Genomic DNA, 22,211 nt, shown 5'->3' on the forward strand with positions numbered 1-22,211 from the left:
AGAGAGAGAGAGAGGATCACAGCGGCTCTACGGTCACAGGCGAGCGTCACACAGACACATCCGTCGCGGTTTACGGTGAATCGCGCGACACAGGCCTGCGTCCGACACCGTAAACCGACACACACCGCGGATCGTATGAGGCACACGAGCAGCCAAACCCGTCCAGCGGAAACCGACGAGTGTTTCATGACAGCGATCGAGAAGAAAACGAGGAGAATCCAGGAATAACGCGCGACTCCGGAGCGACATAATATTCATTCCGAGGTAACGCGTGATCGCCTTCATATGTGTGCGTGTGTTATTGTTAATATTCCGTTACGAGCGGGTTTTAGACATCATTTATGGATTGGCACAGGACTGCATTGCTTTCCTCCCTATATAATGTTATATAGTGCTCTGATAGAACAGTATATAATGTCTATCCAAAAACGTTGGGTGTCGTTGGATAGAGAAACAGACGTGTCACCCCACATATAACCCGTCGGGCGGCTGCACAGGTGCATCTCTCGTGGATTTAAAGGGATTCATAAATCACAGATCATATTGAACCGCTCAAGGAGATTATATATATTATGCTTAAACAATATACTTAAGCAATTAGACCGCAAAGTAGGCTACAAATAGCGTGGATAAATGTTACTTTGAAAGGTTTACGCATCCCTGATTGATGCGTTGTTTAAAAAACAGAGATGATGGTGGTCTTAAAGGGACAGGTCACCTAAAAATGCAAATTGAGTCAATATTTGCTCACCCTCATGATGCTACAAACCCGTGAAGTTTACAGTATTTAATGACGCAAAAACATTGTATGGAACAGATCGCCAATGATATTCGGCTAAATAATTGCCATAGCCATGTTCTATACAATGCTTAATACTGTGAAGTTCACGGTTGTCATGATGGTGAGTATATGTTGTCAGAATTAGCATTTTGAGGTGAACTGTCCCTTTAAGAATAACATCTCTGTTATTTCAATGGACATGGATTGGGACTGAGTGATCAAGGGTAAAATGATATTTATACATTCATTCATTCTGAAGCCGCAAATTTGTGTAAGGAACTGCCATAATTCTCAGAAATTCTATAAAATATTTTTTTGTTAATTTTGGGTGTACTGTTCCTTTAATGTGTGTGCCTTGGGGATAGTGGGGGTCAGATATGTTTCCACGTAGCTGATGGGTAACACAAGAGCTCCCTAGTGTGGGACTGACATAATTAGTTGAGATAATGGTACAAGCTCTCGGTCTGCCAATACTTAGACTTTAAACACTTAAAAAATGGTGTTTAAATGCATTGGTAGGCAGAGAATAATCTCATTGTGTTTTTCTCACTGCGAGAGTGACAAAGAGGCATCTTACAAACACATTTAGCAGTTCTAATAAAATTGCACTGTACATCAAATCAATAATAGCTTCCTGAACAGCATACAAATGCTGAAATGCCCATTTTGAAGACACAGTTGTGATGTTACAGGCTGTAGAAAGGTTGCAAATGGAATGTAACAGTGTTTTTTATGAGGCTGTGACATCATAATGGGGCTGTATGGTGTCCGTGGTAACAGTGGAATTGAGGAATCGCTTATGTCCTGAAGTTAATCAGTGCTGCCTCACGCACTCACACATGCACTTCTAAAAGCATTAAGTCATGTTTGCAGGCTTGAAAGCTTTGGGAGTCAAACTGAGGCTGGGTTTTCTTGACCTTTTTATGCACACGTTCACAAATATACAGCCAAGCATTAGCCAGAGCAGTCGTTAGCACACCAGCGTTCACACGTTAGCACCTATCAACCCCTACTTCAGTCTAAACAACCAATCAGCATCCAATAACAAAAAAATTGTACATCATAAAGACAAAATGTGCATGCTGCTGGTGCCCTTTTCTATGTCAATTTTTCCAAATCACATATTTTAGTCATACTAAATATGATATCATTTGAAAGTAAAAAAACTCCAAATGAATCCTGTAAAACGATGAAATCAGATATTGTGTTACCATGAAAATGGCACTTTAAAACCTTTTAGGAGGCTCCTCCCCTTAATGGGTGGTGTCAAGTTGTCTTCAATATTTGGTAACACTTTATTTTAAGGTGTCCTTGTTACATGTACTAGTTACTATTATAATGACAATTATGCATAATTACATGCAGGTAACCCTAATCCTAACCCTAAGCATACAGTAAGTACAGGTACAGTCAATTAATATTACTTATTAGTTTAAAAAAGCTCAAATGTATAAATACACTGTAACAAGGACACTGAAAGTGTAAGTGTAAACCAATATTTTATAATCCAAAAAAATTTTTTTGTGTTTGATGTACATTTGTGATAGAAATGTATACATTTGTGACAGTAATTGCATACATTTTATTAATTCTCATCTCAGTTTTTGTGATATCAACTTCAAATTTGGAACATAACTTTAGACATATGGCTTTGATTTGAAAGCATTTTTTTGTATGGTACATTTTTATTATAGTAAATGTATACTTCTATAACTTTAATACACTTTATTTATTTAATAATTTATTTTATTTTATTTATACAATCTGCTGGTTGTTTTTTTTAAACATCTTCTGAGAGGTTACCAGGATGTTTTGGTGCATACAAAAATCTAATAAATTGTACATCATAAAGACAATATTTGGCCATTTTCCATAATCTTTAAACTAGTAATAACATATTTACATTACAAAAATGTTTCAATATTTATTTTACTGGCAAAAAAGTGCATTTTATTTATTTATTCATTTAGCCAGTAAGTTTCCAAATGTGACATTTTTATACGTGACCCTGCAGCACAGAAGCAGTCATCAGTATCACAGGTATATTTGTAGCAATAGCCAAAAATACATTGTATTGGTCAAAATTATTGATTTTTCTTTTGTGCCAAAAATCATAAATTTCTTACTGTAAATATATAAAAAGTTAATTATTGTTTAGTAATATGCAGTGCTAAGAACTTCATCTGGACAACTTTAAAGGTGATTTTCTCAATATTTAGATTTTTTGCATCCTCAGATTGCAGATTTTCAAATAGTTGTATCTCAGCCAAATATTGTCCTGTCCTAACAAACCAGACATCAACTGAGAGCTTATTTATTTTACTTTCATGGGATAAATCTATCTATAAATCGAAGTATAAATCTCATTTTAGAAAAACTGACCTTTATGGGTTTGTGGTCCAGGGTCACATATGTTAAAATGTTAAAGTAAAAATACAGCTAAATATATATATATTTTGCAGTTGAATTAGTGAAATTGAATGATTAAATATCATAATTTGTGGCGGGGTGGAGGGCGACAATGGTTTTATCTGCATCCAGATTTTTACTGCATTTTCATTGCATTGAACATATTGACTCTGCTAATCAAGTATTGTTTTTTTTTTTTTGTAGTGTCAATAGGGGACATTTTTCAATATGTACTTTCTATGTCTTTTTTTGTAAAACCATAGCAAACACTTCTAGAGAATGGTTTCTAAGTTCAGAAAAACTGTGCAATTCCCGAGTAGTTGCCTAATCTTATTTTAGGCCTTAAGCCACAGGCCAGTCAACTCAGGAATGTCCGGTGTCGACGGCGTCAGACTCGCTGTCCCTCGTCTTTTGGGTTGTGCTTTTAACATGCAGGAGGACTTGGAGCATCACGTGTGTGTGTGTGTGTGTGTGTGTGTGTGAAAGAATGTTTTTATATTCAGGGGTGAACGACCATAGATGATGCACAAAGTCACAACCCAAAACAAGCATCTATTTAGCATCAAATACATGCAGAAACGGCAATTTAACAACCTCTTTATGTTCTTTTTTGGTCACATTTTGTCATCAGATTGTGATTTGAATTGTAGTGTTAATGTTGAGCTGGCTAGTTTGTGTTCCTGCGTTAAGATGTTGTTCACACTGATGACAGCAGATTCATAAAGGATCACATGGACATCTCAGAGTATCAGGAACAGTGTTTGCTAAGGCATTGATATGCATTTGCTAAGGGGTTCATAGTGTTTATAGCATGTTATAAAGTTATTAAAATTAATCTATGGTTGCCAGGGCATTACTATGTAGTTCTTAAGGCATTCATAGTGTTTAGAGCATCAGAGTGTTTAAAGCAAGTTGCTATCTTCTGGATGGTTGACAGGGTGTTGCTATAAAGTTACTATGTTACTAGTTACTTGCTATGAAGATAATCAGAGAAGTTGTATTTATGTATGTAGTTGACTTTACTCTGAGATACTGTACCTGCACCATCACTTCCATATTTCATCTGGCGTCACCCTACACCTCATTTAGGCAGGTGATGCAGTACAACAGCTTTTGATTGTATTGTACTCATTAGATTAAGTCTTCTGTCATGTCCGTTTCATGTTTTCGGTCGAGTAGGTGCTCATGAGATTGTCTCATTGTTTCCTGTATAGATTCTGCTGTTGGCCCCTAACCCTGCTGTCACAACAGCAGGCTTGAGTTACTGCGCATGAGGGCCATTTAGCTGAGAATGATAACGGATATACAGGGAGGGATGAGCTGCTACCTGCTGTCTGCCCTACATGGATCACTTTACTTCATATTTAATTAAAATGTCCCTCCATTGGAGCCTATTTATAGCATCTGCCACTACAGTCCACTGGTGGGGCATCCCAGAGCTCTGAACCACTGACCTCAGACCAGTTTGAGGTTTTTATGTGTGCTGTAAGTAAGAGCAGTATTAAAAAATGTAATAATATCTTTAAATGCCTAATAAAATGTCTTTATTACATTGTAGGAGGGGCCGAGTCATGTCCAGGTCTGTCATGTAAGCAACAACAAAGAACACACTAGCAACTCTGCAGCAACTGCATAGCAATGCCTGTGCTGCTTTCTAGAAAACCAGCTACAAAACCACCAAAAACCCTGCAGTCCTATAGCACCATGGTTAAATAACTCATAGTATCCATAGAGTTAAGCCTTAGAAAATCACCTAGGTCATGTTACCAACCACTTAGCATGCCAGATAGCAATGCCTTACAACAGCCCGCAACCACTACAGCAGCCTAGCAATCACACAGCAACATGCTGGAAACCACTTAGAACACCCTAGCAACCATATAACAATGACCCTAGCAACCACTCAAAACATATGTGCAGTTACATAGTAACATGGTAAAAACACTCAACATCTTAGTATCCACAAAGGAAATGAAACACATTTTAAAACACTTGGAACACCTTAGCAACCCAGTATAGCATAGCAACACTCTTGAGAACGGGACACACTGCGGTTACTCAGCAGAACACAACGACGCTCCTTAAACACTCGGAACACCGCAGTTACTCGGCAGAACACAGCGAAGCTCCTTAAACACTCGGAACACCGCAGTTACTAGGCAGAACACAGCGATGCGCCTTAAACACTCGGCAGAACACAGCGATGCGCCTTAAACACTCGGAACGCCGCAGTTACTCGGCAGAACACAGCGATGCGCCTTAAACACTCGGAACGCCGCAGTTACTCGGCAGAACACAGCGAAGCTCCTTAAACACTCGGAACACCGCAGTTACTAGGCAGAACACAGCGAAGCTCCTTAAACACTCGGAACACCGCAGTTACTAGGCAGAACACAGCGATGCGCCTTAAACACTCGGCAGAACACAGCGATGCGCCTTAAACACTCGGAACACCGCAGTTACTCGGCAGAACACAGCGAAGCTCCTTAAACACTCGGAACACCGCAGTTACTCGGCAGAACACAGCGAAGCTCCTTAAACACTCGGAACACCGCAGTTACTAGGCAGAACACAGCGATGCGCCTTAAACACTCGGCAGAACACAGCGATGCGCCTTAAACACTCGGAACGCCGCAGTTACTCGGCAGAACACAGCGATGCGCCTTAAACACTCGGAACGCCGCAGTTACTCGGCAGAACACAGCGAAGCTCCTTAAACACTCGGAACACCGCAGTTACTAGGCAGAACACAGCGATGCGCCTTAAACACTCGGCAGAACACAGCGATGCGCCTTAAACACTCGGAACGCCGCAGTTACTCGGCAGAACACAGCGATGCGCCTTAAACACCCGGAACGCCGCAGTTACTCGGCAGAACACAGCAACGCGCCTTAAACACCCGGAACGCCTCAGTTACTCGGCAGAACACAGCGACCCGCCTTAAACACCCGGAACGCTGCAGTTACTCGGCAGAACACAGCGACGCGCCATAAACACCCGGAACACCGCAGTTACTCGGCAGAACACAACGACGCACCTTAAACACCCGGAACACCGCAGTTACTCGGCAGAACACAGCGATGTGCCTTAAACACTTGGCAGAACACAGCAATGCGCCTTAAACACTCGGAACGCCGCAGTTACTCGGCAGAACACGGCGACGCGCCTTAAACACCTGGAACGCCGCAGTTACTCGGTAGAACACAGCGACGCGGCTTAAACACCCGGAACGCCGCATTTACTCGGCAGAACACGGCAACGCGCCTTAAACACCCGGAACGCCGCAGTTACTCGGCAGAGCACAGCGACGCGCCTTAAACACCCGGAACGCCGCAGTTACTCGGCAGAACACAGCGACGCGCCTTAAACACCCGGAACGCCTCAGTTACTCGGCAGAACACAGCGACCCGCCTTAAACACCCGGAACGCCACAGTTACTCGGCAGAACACAGCGACGCGCCTTAAACACCCGGAACGCCGCTGTTACTCGGCAGAACACAGCGAAGCGCCTTAAACACCCGGAACACCGCAGTTACTCGGCAGAACACAGCGACGCGCCATAAACACCCGGAACACCACAGTTACTCGGCAGAACACAACGATACACTTTAGCAACTGAAAAGAACATAGAAATCCACATGAAACACTCAGAACACCTTAGCAACCCAGGATAACATAGCAACACACTTAAAACACTCGGAACACCGTAGAAACCCAGAAGAACATAGCAACAGCATAGAGACGCACTTAAAACACTCGGAACACCTTAGCAACACAGAACAACACAGCAACACATTTAAAACACTTGGAACACCTTAGCAACTAAGCAGAACATAGCAATGCAATTAAAACACTCGGAACTACTTCGAAACCCAGAAGAACATAGCAACCCATGAAACACCTTAACAAATCAGAAGAACATAGAAACTGCGTAGTAACGGTCTGCCGCCCACAACACCACAGAACTTGTGTTTAGAAGTGATTCTGTTGTCTTCTGGAGTTTAATGGTGTTTAGCGATGGGGATCCTCAAACATCTTTGTTGTTGCCATAATCATTTCTTATCAGTGTGTGTGTGTGTGTGTGTGTGTGTGTGTGTGTGTGTGTTTTGACAACACATCTCCAGTGAGCTCAGCCTTCAGATCAGAGAACCATCATCTCTAAGACTGCTGGCTTGTGTGTGTGTGGATAGACAGTCTTTGTATACCCCACCCCCTGTCGTCTCTGCAATCTTGCTCCCGCGTCTGGCTGTCTCGGGCCGTGCTGGGCCGTCCTGTATGGATGCACAAATGCACCATTCATAGCCTGATAAGATCCATGCGTGCAGCTGTGCTCTGGGCCTGGCGCTGACCCTGAAGTGGGCACAACCAGCAGGCACTGTAGGTCCAGTAATCACCTGAGAACCATTACAGCGTCTGCTTCTAGATAGAAAAAAATAGACGACATTGGAGACTGTTTTGACCATTTGTTTTAAAACCCAAAATGATCTTCCCTGCTGCCTACATAGATGATGTATAGTTTGCTAAGTTAAAATAATTAACCAATCAACAAAGCACGGCACATTTGTGAAATAGATATTTTAATACGACTCAATTATTATTCACTGTATGTATTTTTTATGTAATTTTAGATTCTCTATAATTGACTTAATTTCCAAAAGCAAAATCTTTCAAAATATACCAACAGCCTTATCCAGGATGGTCATGGATTTCATCACAGATTAGTCTGATTTTAAAATCAGTTTGATATTTTAAGTTAATGTAAATATGTAATTATATAATGCACATGTATTTCCATATAATATTACTTTTTGCCCTGACAAACACCCACAACAGTAGAAAATCTCAAAAACAGAAAAACTAAATTCTACTTTTATATCCACTTGGCCTATTGGTATAAAGTAGAAAAACACGGAATATGTTCCACTTGTACGTAATGTCAGTACAGAGGAGAAAAACAGCATAACATGATGCAGAAAAGCTTTGTTGCTGTAATGCACGCTCAGAATAGCTGACCCGGGGTCAGGTCCTTCTGTAAACACCATTTAATTCAATTCTGTGTTTGTGAGTGTGCTTTAAAGCACTACAGTTTCCACGTTGCGTAGCTGTTTTCGGTCTCCCGCTGTACCAAATGTCTGCTTCGCACCCTGTTTGCACCTTCAACTGTTGCAGATTTTAAAAAGCATTTTAAATCAGACCCATCCATGACTCTGAATCCTAAATACAGCTGTCTACACGGATTCTACACCTCTTCCATTGGCTTTAAATGAGAGGAGACTTTGTACAGAGATGACTGTCAGTAGACATTAGAGAGCGTGCACTGCAAACACACACTGCTCTTATTAGACCGTCTTCTGTGTGTGTGTTTGAGGGTGTTGGATGTACCACATGTGCTGTAGGTCTGCAATATAAGAGCTACCCTAGAGGCAATTCTGCCTGCATTCTTCTTCTTCCCAGGCTGATTTCAGCTTTCCTAAATGCTTCCCAACCCATAAATCCCTTAGAAGTCTCTGTCCTCAGGCATGCGACGGCGGACCACGTTGCACATGGATGCTATTTTATTACAGGAAGACACCACTGAAGACCCTGTGTAGATCTTTGTATCAGCGTATGTATCCAGTAGAGAAAGGGTTTGGCCTTCAAAGGGTTAATCTAAATGCTTAGACAAGCATCAATAGAGTAAGATAGTGTTGCCTGATTTTTCAGCTGGAAGATCTCTCCCATAATTTTTTTTTAAAGCAGTGATTTATAAGTTATGTGCTTTGATCCAAACCACACTGAAAAAAAATGATTTAGGATCAGTTTTTAAATAATTGAATAAAAACCAAAAGATTAATATAAAGTGATTAATTTCAAGATGTTAATATATTTTACATTTATTGCAAAATATGTTCATTATCCATATAATAATTTTTTTTTTAAGTAGACTTAAATTATGTCTCAATCATGTAATTTGCAGTGTTTAAAAAAGTATTTTGGAACAATTAGCTTGTTGCTGTTCTCTGATTGGTGGAGATTTTTTGCAGAATCATGGGTAATGTAGTCTTTCACATTCGTTTGACGCTATTTAAAATAATTCAAAGTAATACGGGCTTACTGCTTCAACAGAAGCATATAACATTGATTAACAACCTTGTAGTTCACAGTATTTTATATCTTTAAAGGTTTATCAGTTCACAAACTCGTCTAAGTTCGAACAGAACCCTTGGGGAACACATACAGTGCAAATCAATTGATTCAATGCAAGTCATATTAAATGCAAAACTATGTACTATACTAACCAAACTGAAGTCAAACGAATTTAAGTCTAGAACATAAATCAAGTATAAAAACGTCATTGGACCGGATTCATTTTGTTATGGGATGGCCATTAAGCTAGTGGAAACCTAACTCTATTACTATCAATACCAGATCGGCTTCACTGAGAAAGACACACGGGTTATACATATGTCAGATCAGGGCGGAGGTGGATTGGAGAATCATTTCTGGGCTCCATCTCAGTGGTGAAAGGCAAAATGGCAGCTTTAGCACGCAACAGCGGAGATGGATTTATTAGCCCTGCGGTTGGCATGACAACAGCGCCTGTGGATGGAATAGAAGATTGTTGCTAAATTGTTCCATCTGTTCCATTTTCCAGTTGTAGAATGGAGTCTGCCCCGCATGGGATATGTGCTCTATTATTTGATAGATGAACATAGATGAAGACAAATGATGAAGCCATGTCATCGTATCAAGCCAGTTAGTAACCCGTGCTCTAGAACTGGATGACAGCGACCAATGGATATGAATGTGCAGTCAAACAAACACAATCATAAATACAAAACTGCTTTCATCACTGAAGTTGTGATAATATATATTAATTGTCGGCAGAGCTGGGAAGTAACTGATTACATGTCATCTGGATTATGTATTCAGATTCCAAAAATGAAGTCCTTGTAATTAGAAGACATTACATTTTAATAATCAGATTACAGATACTTTTCTTGGGATTGCATGACTACATATTCACACAATGGCAGTAAATCATTCATTATTTTTTCTCTTTTACATGTTTTTTTCAAAAAAAATCTTCATACCTCTGAGCCTATATATATTCACAAATGTTCTGTTAATATATTTCCAATGTATTAAAACAAATAATTGGTAAAACACTGGTGATTTATGTCTGAGTAACACCATGTCATCATATCCGCTGAGCTTCAGTAATCGTTGATTCTGGAAGTCTGGGCAAAAGTATTTCTTAAACCTGAAAGACTTGTGTTTATTAATGTTTCTTCATATAATACATATCAATGTGGTACATATATGGTGAGTTTAGTAAAGTGATCTAGACGTAATCCACGTTACTAACTACAGTTTTCATTATGTAGTCTGTAATTAGTAACAGAGCTAACTCTGTTTGTCTGCAGCAAACCAAAGCACCGGTTACATTGCTCTTATGAAGTCATTTACTAAGAGGGAAAAAAAGCTGTCCAAACATACCTGGCCCTACCTGAAAAATTAATTGCCCCCTCCTGTTAAATCATGGAAGAACTGTGATTAACCACATTATTTAAGAAAGATAAGTTAATTTCACTAGTCACACCCAGACTTGATTACTGCCAGACCTGTTGAATCAAGAAATCACTTAATCAGAACCTGTCTGACAAAGTGAAGCACGCTTAAAGAGCAAATTCAAAGCTAAAGGAATTCAAGAACAGATGAGAAACAAAATAGTTGAGATGTATCAGTCTGGAGAGCGTTATAAAGCCATCTCTGAGGCAAATCATCCAGCGAATCATGGTCAGAGCCATTATACACAAATGGAGAAAACTTGTAACAGTGGTGTACCTCCCCAGGAGTGTCTGGTCTACCCAAATTATTTCAAGAGCACAACAACAACTGGTCCAGGAGGTCATAAAAGAACCCAGAACAACATCTAAAGAACTGCAGGCCTCACTCGCCTCAATTCAGATCAGTGTTCATGATTCAACAATAAGAAAGAGACTGGGCAAAAATGGCATCCTGGGAGAGTTCTAGAGCAAAGGCCATAGAAGACCAAAAAGAACACAAAGCCTCATCTCACATGTGACAAAAACATATTGATTATCCCCAAGACTTCTGGGCAAATATTCAGCTTCAGGACCTGGAAGACTTTCCACAATTGATGGAGCCATGAATTCTGCTCTCTATCAGAAAATCCTGAAGGAGAATGTCCAGCCATCAATTTGTGACCCCAAGCTCAAGCACATTTGGGTTATGCAGCAGGAAAATGATCCCAAACACACCAGCAAGTCCACTTCTGAATGGCTCAAGAAACCAAAATTACGGTTTTGGAGTGGACAAGTCAAGACCCAGACTTAAATCTGACTGAGATGCTGTGGCAGGACCTTAAACCATCCATTCATGCTCGAAAAACCTTGAAATGTGGCTGAATTAAAACAATTCTGCAAAGAAGAGTGGGCCAAAATTTCTTCACAGCGATGTGAACGACTTATTGCTAAAATGCTTGATTGCAGTTGTTTCTGCTAAGGGTGGCACAACCAATTATCAGATTTAGGGGGCAATTACTTTTTTCATGTAGGACCGCGAAGATAGGACAGCTTTTTTCCTTTTAAGAAATGAAAAAATTATTTCAAAACTGCATTGTGTATTTACTCAGGTTATCTTTGTGTTATATTAAAATAAGTTTGATCTGAATAAAATGCGACACATAAGGGGAAAAAAAACGGAAGGGGGCAATAACTTTTTCACAGCACTGTGTGTGTGTGTGTATATATATATATATATATATATATATATATAATGCATCATAACCAGGTTGTCTTTCAAATCAAGTGTAATGTTTTTTTCCACCAGAAATTCTGCTTTTAAACATTATTTTTTTAATAAAAGCTAAAATAATGTGGGCTAATGCCATGTAAATGTGTGTATGATCAAGAAGCTCAAGATCTGTTTATAAGATCAAGATCAATTCCTCCAATGGAGAAAATGGGATTTTTTCAGATTTTTTTTAGTTTTATAATGGAATCTGTGTAACTGTTGTGCTGTTGCTGTAATATTCTTTTGCTTTACTGAAATAACTCTTTTAATGGGAGTTTTTTACCAGCGAATGTCCAAGTAGGATGTTTGTTTTATTTCAGTATTGCTGAAGTCTAACCTCAAGCTCGTAGCAGATTTGTCCATGTTAGTGAGCATTTGATGCTTCCCGTCTAGACTGTGTTAATCATTACATTCCAGCTCTTACCGACATCAAAGCTCAAAATTCACTTCATTTTGTCTGTATGAAACACTTCCAGTAAACAATATCATTGCAATCAGAAGTTTCACATCTGCTTCTGTCTTTATGTTTCTGCATATTTGTTGCCAGCCACAGTGACAGATAAAGTTAGTCATATTCTAAAATATTCTTACTCGGTATGTTATTTCCAGGAACCCTCCACCAAGAAGTTATATGTTAGGCATTAATGTGTATAAGGTCAAATTCTTTATTCAGAATAATTTGTCCTAGACATTTCTTGATTATCACCTTTTCATAGCATCACAACAACATAGTTTAGCTCTAATGACTGGGAAAAGGGAATCAGTCACATGAGAATTTGTTTCTACATTTTATTGTTGCATATCCTTTAAGATGCAGCAACAGCAGATGGTGTGTTTTTAGCTCTGATTTAGTGTTGAGATCTAACCGATCTCACCTGCTGCTGTGAACACACACGCTCATGCTTCTGTAATGCTGTTTGCATTAACTGTCTCACACTGCAGGAATCCGTCAGCCCACACAAAGCCCATCTGGAATGCAGTATCTCAGAAACAAATCATACAGAGGGTTTGGCGACCCACCTTGTTGGCTTTCCAATGCTAGATTGTAATTTATCGACTTTTATCCCCGCTCAGGATTTATTTCCACGTTTTTGGCTGTTCCTCTCATAGATTGTAATTGGGTAGCATTTGAAGCATGTGTTTGTTTTCCAAAGACTTCAACAAACGTGTTGTTTCGAGCCAAGTTACATCACTCAGCGTCTTTGGCATAGAGAATGCAGAGACTTAGACTAATTTTAAATTAAAGACATGTTTGTCCAAAGACTGATGGGGGAAAATGCACCTCACACATGTGATGTTACTCAGTACAGGGCTGGAGCAAGGACACTAAAGGTGATAAAGCAGAAGAGCAGAGAGTTAATTATGCATGTAAATGTTCACAGGTTCACACTGTTTATTTACCTGCTTGGAATAAGCTTCACAATATAATTTGAGACCAAACAAAACAAAGCTGCAAGGCAGTTTAAAAGTCACATGTAACTGCTTGGAGAAGTCTGATCTTGGAACAGTGTTTATAAACCGCAGCACTCATCAATTAAGGGTTGATTTAGGGTCGGTGAGAAACACTGTCACTGATTAATCAGAGAGGAGCAGATATGTCAATGCCGTCACTTCCTTATCTGACTTTTTCCACTGTTCTCCCTTCAGTACAGGAATGGGAATTCAGTGCTTTAGAAGTGGTTCTGAAATTCACCCTAAATCAGTCCTAAATCAGTTGGCAGCTTTCTTTTGTTTTGCCCCATGCCTGAAAAAACCCAGATAAGGCAGTTCTCACTGTGCTAGCATGAGCCTGCCCTCCAACCCTGTGTCAGCATTACATTTAGTTTTAGTATGATTTACTGCAAAGAAAATGTATACTTTTCTGCTGTTATGCTTTTGGAAATTTTGCAGATAAAATTGTTGATAATGTTTTTAATAGTAAAAACAGAAATGCAAAAGTCGGTTTTAGTATTGTTTGTGGTTGGTGCACGTGTTCGGGTAATCCTTTCAGCAAAAAACGTTGCACTGTTTAATGGGTACTTAACGCAGACTGAAACTTTGCTACTTAGAAAGCTGTTTCTGTGAAAGATTGCACCCATTCCTGCATCCCCTGATCTTTTTTTCCACTCACGTTTTTGGCTTTTCTCATCTTGCCTGTCTTTTTATTTCATCCCATTTCTCTTTTCTTCAAGGTACTCTCTTTTTCCTCCTTTCTGTCTCCCTGGCGTTCTTTCACTCTCTGTGTTTTTGCCAGAGGGAGGTTCACTTCATAGTCTTGGCAGCATTTTGTGTAATAAACTCCACACTAACGCTGGCTCATAAACAAATAAACCCAGGCACTCTGCAATGTAATTTCATAGAATCCTCCCCCGTGCTCTCTTTGCTCCCCTCCCAAGACAGCAAAGCAGTCTGTCTGTGCGAAACGCTCCCAGTCTTTGTAAACTCTCTTCTGGTGTCTCCCATAACTCTGTGTTTGTGTCTGCGATTCCACTCTCTTGTCATGACGTCATTCTGAAAGCTTACAGCTCTTGGTGGACGAAAACAGATGGTTGAACTTTTAGCTGGAAAGGAAACAATGCCTCTTTGGTCCCTTGTTAGCTTTGGGTATTAGGTTATAGAGGACAGGTAAGGTTTTAACAGATTATGAAAGTTTACCAACAATTCCTATGTTGAGTTTTGTGGTTTAAATCGACACCGTTGTTGCCAACTACTAATCCTCTTCTCCCATTTGATTCTAGGGTTTGTGCTGAAGAAAGCCATGAGATCTTCTACTTGCAGCACCTGAAAGAGATTTACATAATCAAGGCACGATGGAAGAGCCGTACAAAGATTCTGTAGCCGTAGACATGGCAAACCCTCAGGAAGAGGTCTGCAATGGTGGATCCGCCGCTACTGATGCAGTTGGGAAACTAGAGGGGGAGACCACTCCAATTATTTCACCAGAGACATGGAGTGTCAGCACACCAAGCATAACAAAGCGATCCATGTCCCCCCTGCTAACGATACAAGCCACCCCAGTGGTGACCCCGGCTGCTGAGTCTCCCAACGGTGTTGCCCTGAAGGTTGCTACAACTGTGCTCCAGCCAATCTGCTTGGGGGAGAGTCCAGTGGTATTGCCAATCCTTGCTGGACCAGCTGGACCTCAAGTCGGACAATCAGGGGCCACTTCGTACCTGATGACTAGTCAGGGTCCTGTGTCCCTACCTCTGGTCTTGGAACAACAAGTCCTCCAACATTTGAATCATCAATTGCTTCAACAAACGGCAACTTGTCCTGCCCTGCCACTGCAGAACAGCATCCTGTGCCAAAACCCATCTCTTGCTCTCGGAGCACCTCCAGTCCTGGACCAGAAAGGCACAAGTCCAGTGTTGGATACTAGTCTACTGACTCTTCTTCAGAACCCTAACTTTGCAGCCATCTTGCAGGACCTCTTCCCTGGCCAGGGCAACTCTCCTCCTACTTTCCACCCAGCGTCTTCCCCGCAAATTGACCTTGGCTCTGCGTTCCTTCCTCCTCCACCTCTCTCGCAGCCCTACAGCTCTCCATTAGGCCCTCTGGTGCCTCCAGCCACCTTGCTCGTCCCCTATCCTGTTGTAATCCCACTTCCAGTGCCTCTTCCAATCCCAATGCCAATCCCAGTCCCGGTCTCCGCTTGCAAGGACTCCAAGGCAGAGGTAGATGTCCCTAAACGGGCTTGTACTTATAGCAAAAGCACCCAAACTTCACCTAGTGACATCTCCCCTCATTTTTCATTCACCAGCAAGGAAATGGCAGTAGTCCAACAGTCTCTTCACTCTTGCTCGTCCCCTGTAGTGACAGACGGAGAAGTGCTAGATTTATCCATAAGGACACCTCAACCTTCAATGTATATTGATGTGCCACAAGGGATCCAGCCGTTTCAGCAAGACAATGTCCTTGATTTGTCTATACCTAGTAAAAGAAAGACATGCATCCAGACTTGTAGCACATATGGTCCGTTGGCCCCGGAGCGGGAGAGGGTGTGCCACCTGGGGGACGATGTTAGCAGAGGGGCTTTGGCTCTTGGGGTTCTCCGGCCAGTAGACTGCACGCCGAAGCTAGACACCAAGCTGCTAAGTGGTTTAGCATCTCTAGAGTTCAGCAGACAGCACAAGTGGGTGGTAGATAGCGGTCACAGTCGGACAGTGGCAGGGGCGGTACATGACTCTGCGCTCACCGGAAGTGGAAATATCGAGATCGTCAGCACATCGCAGACAGCCAAAGTCATTGTGTCGGTCAAAGACGCCATGCCCGCCATCTTCTGCAGCAAGCTAAAAGGATTATCAGGCGTTTCTACAAAGAACTTTTCCATCAAACGTGATGCCAGTCAAGGGGGCTTTGCCGCACCTCCCCGGGTCCCAGGGGATCAGCGAGGAGAATCCAGTGACCCACTCAAAAAGATCTCTAAAAACAGAGGAATCAAACTGAAGAAAGTAAGCTCCCAGGAGATTCATATCCTGCCCATAAAGAAGCAGCGACTGGCTGCATTTCTGCCCAGAAAATAACACATGCTCTCTTGCTTTCAGAGTGAGAAGGGAAAACATGAGCAATGAAATGGCGACTGAGGTGTAGCTAGGTAAATAACTACTTTGAAAAAAGCCGGTCTGAGAAATTAAGCCTGGGTATGATGATGATAAATGCATTCCTGGCAGAAATAAAGCCTAAAGCTTGTTCTCCAAGCTGTTCAAATGATTTAGACTGATGCTGGCCGCTTCTGGTCTTACGGTTGGCATTTGATCCATTCATTATAAAGCAATCAGACAAAGTCGACAGGAAAATGCTCCAAGTATAAAAGAACCAATCTGAACTGCCTAAACTGCACTACTACTGAGATTGTTTTAGCATTAACGCCAGACTCGACTCCCTTCCTATGCATTTTGATTTCGGTCACACATCCTCATGAATGATTCATCACGCGTGATCTGCATTGTCATTAATATGCATGAAATCTGATTTGAAACCTGGCCAGCTGTCAGTGAGAAACGCGACGTGTAGCACTGACAAATTCTCGTCTGGCTAATATGCTGAATTCTTGCTCTCCTCTCGCTGTTTACACTTGGAGTGCAAGACGTTTCCCATTTTTGGTCCTAATGAACTGTAGAAGGGAACCGTGAACTTTTGCTTCCCTAATCACTGTATTAATCAGTGGGGCACTGGAGCGGAGCATCCTCTTTGAAGAACACGAGGGGTAAGCAGTTAGCATTGCAGCCTGATAATGACTTGGCAAAGCCCAGATCTCGGTTTCATTAAATCTGATGATTGGAGGAAATGGTTGTCACTAGCAACAAAGCATAGTTTTCATCAGCATCCCTTTGGGGGGTAAAAAGCCTCCCTTCCCCCCGCCCCAAACCAAATTAAAACTAAATAATCATTGGGGGTTTGTCCCTAACGACAGCAAATCTGAGTGAAATGGCTTATTAATGCTGTTTTTATGACCGTGCGTTCAACTCAAAGTAATTTTTTTAGGTTATAGCCAGCCAGCTGTGTGAACACACAAGTAGAGTTTCACTTGCAACAGTGTACAGATTTTAATGATCCTAATATACCTTCAGTGTTTAGATGGCTAATTTACCGACAATGGATGTGAAGAGTACGAATTTATACATCTATCCCTCAGCAAGCATTAAGATCAGTTCTTTCTCGGGTAAGCCTGGTTTTCTTTATACATGTTACTTGTCACGTTGTGCAAAATTCATCGGTGTATGTTATTCCTAGTTTTTTTTAATCTTTGATGAAAATGAAGAACTTGGGTGATGTCAGCAAAGTTGCACAAGCAATTGGCTAATATTAAGGCTATTTAGTCAATGTTAAAGCTACTGTTGCTAAAAGATAATGCAGAATATTTAATGCCAAGTAACATTACAGGATAAAAGGTCATAGCAATAATGATATAATTAGAAGTGTTACCATTTGAATATGTGGAGATGCTCGAGGGTGAACTTGACCTTCAGTCCCAGTCAAAACACCTCTTCAAAAGTGTGTGATAGTGATTGTTACAACCCATTGCAAACGCCCCTTTAGGTCTAGCCTAATTCCCCTGCTTTTCATGATTTTCAAATACATTTCTCATGGATAAAATTAAGTGCCACTCTTTTAAAAAAAATTTTTTACTTTAAAGCATTCAAAAATAATTTGATTGTGGATTATGAATGCTGCTTTATGGCACAGAATCAGTGTTTTTGTTGCTTTCATGTGGCTGGTGGTTATATTGATAGCATGAGGGCGTGTATTGAACCACAGGTTTCCACCCTCTCATTAACCTCTTGATCATCTCAGTTTAGTAATCATCTTATTAAAACTGTGTTACAGCTGACAGACTCCACATCACAAACTCAACACTGAATCAGACAAATTAGCCCCATAAGTGCATACAGTATATAAAACCCATTTTATTTAAGATAAAAATTGTGATTTTTCATGACTACTAAACACATTTCTCTCTCATTATTCTGTGTCTAGATGGTTATATATATATAAGCGCCACTTGATTTACTGAGTTTACTCCTGTTGTTCAAATGGATATTTTGTGTAAAGTTCACAAAATGGTCAAGAACATGCCAACAAGTCATATTGCATCCAAAAAAGAAAAGATCTAAAAGAAATTAGATTTTGCTTTAAGTAGATTAATAGAAACTCTTTTCTAGACCTATTTTGGAGGACCTTTTTTGGCTTTTTTTCATTACGATAGTTATCATAAAACCATTTTCCATCATAATAAGAAATTATATGTATGTGTATATATATATTACATTTCTCAATATCAGTTACTGTGTTTAGTTGATCACAAAATGACTAATATTTTTTTTTTTTTTAATTTAAAGCAGCATTAAAGTTAAAATACTGCCAAAATGTATAAATCCTTTACAATTTTAATTGATCCTTTTTTGTGCATTTATAATAACAAGAATTTGGATGGAAAATGGTGTTTATGATAAATTATATGCATGCAAAAAAATTCAGATCGGACTGAATTATATTCATTTTCTTAAAATTAATAATAATAAATAAAATTCTTAAATAAATATAATTTATTTTAGATCTTTTAATATTTGGGTGCATGTTCTTGGCCATTTTTGTGACTTTACCCAAAATATCCTTTATAACAACAGGAGTAAACTCAGTAAATACGATGTGATTCTATTTAAGGTGTTGTATTTCATACTTCATGCAAGTTCACCCCATCTGTAAGATCCTCTCCACAGTCAAACCAACACGAGTCTCATTTGGTCACACGTGAAGATTCTGTGTAAAATAATTTATTGTTTTTACTAAGTCAGTACTATTATGATGCAGTGGCTCAGAAGAGACTTCATTCCACGTTCAGCAGAATCAAAATGAACTTCAAGACACCATCAGTGGTGTGCACAGAAAGATAGATGAAAGCAAGGCAGGATTTATTTGACATGTCAGTATGAAATGTGCCGTCTCGTGTTTGCGTGTTTGCTTATAGGAATTCTTTCAGAAGGAAAACCAGGAAGGCGTCTTTTATAGTTCACATTGAGCCAGGAAAGGTTTTCATGTAGAACTTTCCCAAACGATCAGCTTAACAGATTTCTTCCATTTTCAGAGTTGATTCAAGTATTGGGTTTTAGAGTTCACACCAAATACATCTGATTAACTGCTGTGCAAATTTACTTGTTTTCTTTTTCTTTTTCTTTTTTAATGTCAGCACTAAAGTGTGTTAGTCCTTAGTTTTTGTCTAGTTTTCCTGTACAAATATCTAAACCTTCTTAAATCAAGATTAAATGACTTTAAAACAAGTGATCTGCCAATGGAGCAAGAGAAATAAACGTGTTCTTTTAAATAGGCTTATTTTTCTTAACTCTTTGGTTTTTGGTATAAGCAAAGTCTTACTAAATTTGGATAACTTTTTCAAAACACAAATTCAATGCATCTTAATTTAAGAATGTAAGACTTCGTCAAAATTTGGCAGTTGTAAATCATTTTCCAGCATGTGATATTAGCATGCAGTATATTCTCACTTTTCTCAGATTTTCACAATAAACAGTTAGCATGAACACCTAGTTTAATGAATAAACAATAACCGTTTCTATGATATGAATTAATTTGTGTTGAGACGACCCTGAAATTGTAAGTATTTAAGTATGAGTTTTTTTTAACATCAAGAGCTTTTGTGAACCACTGAATGGGTAAAAGAATGAAACCGAGTCTGGTGATGTTTTAAATTATTTATTTATTATTTGTATCGTTGAAAATGTGTACATGACGAATTGCATTAGCTTTAAAAAGTTCATGATTAAAAACGTCTCTGGTATCAAGATCGAAGCACGTGTGGGTGTTTTTTTTCATAACAGGTGTTGATATTCAATCATCGATGAATCTATATGGCACAACATTACGAATACATGTGATTTTTTTGTTTTGTTTATTATTTTTTTTACAAAAAGGAGTCTAAACGATCACATTCACGTCTAACTTGAAATGCTACGCTACAAAAGATGGGGAAAAAAACCTGAGAAGTCTCAAAGTAAAGCAAGGCAATTTGAACATAGCTATTTAAAATGGACGTATCCTCCCGTTAAAAAGCGCTGGAAGGCAGTACAAGGTATATTAAACAACGAATCCGAGATAAACAGCCCCTCGTGACCTAACGTAACGTATTCCCACCTCCATACACAACGTGTTTAGCTTAAAATATTTCTTCTCTACAAAATTGTACATTCCTGTTGCTGAGTTTTATGGTTAAACCCATACATAATACGCCACTGACGTCTGATCTATCAATGAAAATGATCAAATATCAACAGAAACTTCGAGATAAAGCCGGAGTTACTCACGTCACATTCCTACTACTTTAGTGATATTTCTAATGAACCGTCTACAGGGACGCTTCGTTGAAATGAACCAGTTTTGACGACTTTCCCATTCTCTCGTTCATTTCCTCATCGAATGCTGCGTTTCGGTCTCTTGAATACTGTTCAGTGACTTCGTAACACAAGTCAATTCAAACATTCCCCAGATAAGAGCTCGACGAGTTTCTGTAACAAACCCGAGGCCAACTCAAACAGCGTTATCTCGAAAGCATTATCTCCTCAAAACAACGCTCTGGGACATACACACTCCAGACTAAACTCCAGAGTCGAAAGAGAAAATACATAGCGATATAGGAAAAACACAGTGTACTGAAAACTAGAGTAGATACACGACATGATAAAACTTTTGATATTGAGGTTTTTTAAAAGCAGAAGCGCGTTTCTCTCACAGTATTTCATTACTAAAAAGGCCTACATGTAAGATTTATGTATTTAAATTGCATGTAAAAGATTAGAGTTCACAGTTTTAACATTAATAAACAATGTGATGCATATGTGTCAGTCATACAGTACATAAATAAAATGGGTCAGATTGATTTAATAGCACTAATTAATAACTAATGTGACCCTGGAGCACAGTCTTAAGTCGCTGGGGTATATTTATAGCAATAGCCAAAAAACATTGTATGGGTCAAAATCATAGATTTTTCTTTTATACCAAAAATCATTAGTGTATTAAGTAAAGATCATGTTCCATGAAGATATTTTGTATATTTCCTACTGTAAATATATCAAAACTTAATTTTTGATTGGTAATATGCATTGCTAAGAACTTCTTTTGACAACTTTAAAGATGATTTTCTCAATATTTAGATTTTTTTGCACCGTCAAATTCCAGAAAAAAATTGGAAAAATGTTTTGTGCTCCAGGGTCACACACACACACACACACACACACACATATATATATATATATATATATATATATATATATATATATATATATATATAATTTTGATCAAGTATATTGCTTGTTCCACTCGTCACATTTAACTTTGTTTATACTTTTAAACTGAATAAATGTAACTGTTTTCACAATTATCAGTTTATGCTGAGTCTAAATGGATTTTGAAAATATTCAAATATTCAAATATAACCATGGCATGATTTTGACGGCAAAAATCTGTCCCGTTTTTTTAATTCATGCATGACTTGACAAATATAAATTGCATTAAGTTTATTATTATATTAAAATTAAAACTGTGTAATCCAGAACGATGGAAATTCGATGTACAATTCAAAAACATAAATGTAATTTTTAGGCCTACATTTTTTTTTATCGTTCTGATGCGATTTACTTAAATCTATTTGTTCCAAACTATGCTATTAATATTATTTTGACGTAATCTTCCATACATTAAAGTAATTTTTTACCTCTGAACACACTTAAAT

At 39.2% G+C, this 22,211-nt stretch overlaps 1 protein-coding gene across 2 annotated transcripts; it reads left to right on the plus strand.

Annotated features, from left to right (window-relative positions):
* On the plus strand, nt 1-21,499 carry LOC113072520 (retinoic acid-induced protein 2-like). 2 transcript variants are annotated; one of them, XM_026245512.1, is made up of 2 exons: nt 1-264; nt 14,707-21,499. In XM_026245512.1, exon 2 carries the CDS (start codon nt 14,779-14,781, stop codon nt 16,489-16,491), a length of 1,713 nt encoding a protein of 570 aa, XP_026101297.1. In that variant the 5' UTR covers nt 1-264; nt 14,707-14,778; the 3' UTR covers nt 16,492-21,499. The 2 variants fall into 2 exon arrangements, with proteins under 2 accessions (XP_026101297.1, XP_026101298.1); XM_026245513.1 differs by lacking the exon at nt 1-264 and adding an exon at nt 14,393-14,593.
* The last annotated feature ends 712 nt before the right edge of the window (nt 21,500-22,211 follow it).

Source organism: Carassius auratus, unplaced genomic scaffold, assembly GCF_003368295.1.
Source record: "Carassius auratus strain Wakin unplaced genomic scaffold, ASM336829v1 scaf_tig00009243, whole genome shotgun sequence".
Classification (NCBI taxonomy): domain Eukaryota; kingdom Metazoa; phylum Chordata; class Actinopteri; order Cypriniformes; family Cyprinidae; genus Carassius; species Carassius auratus.

Bases quoted from the DNA above. Each gene is read 5' to 3' on its own strand.
- LOC113072520 (XM_026245512.1), top strand. From the start codon at position 14,779: ATGGAAGAGCCGTACAAAGATTCTGTAGCCGTAGACATGGCAAACCCT.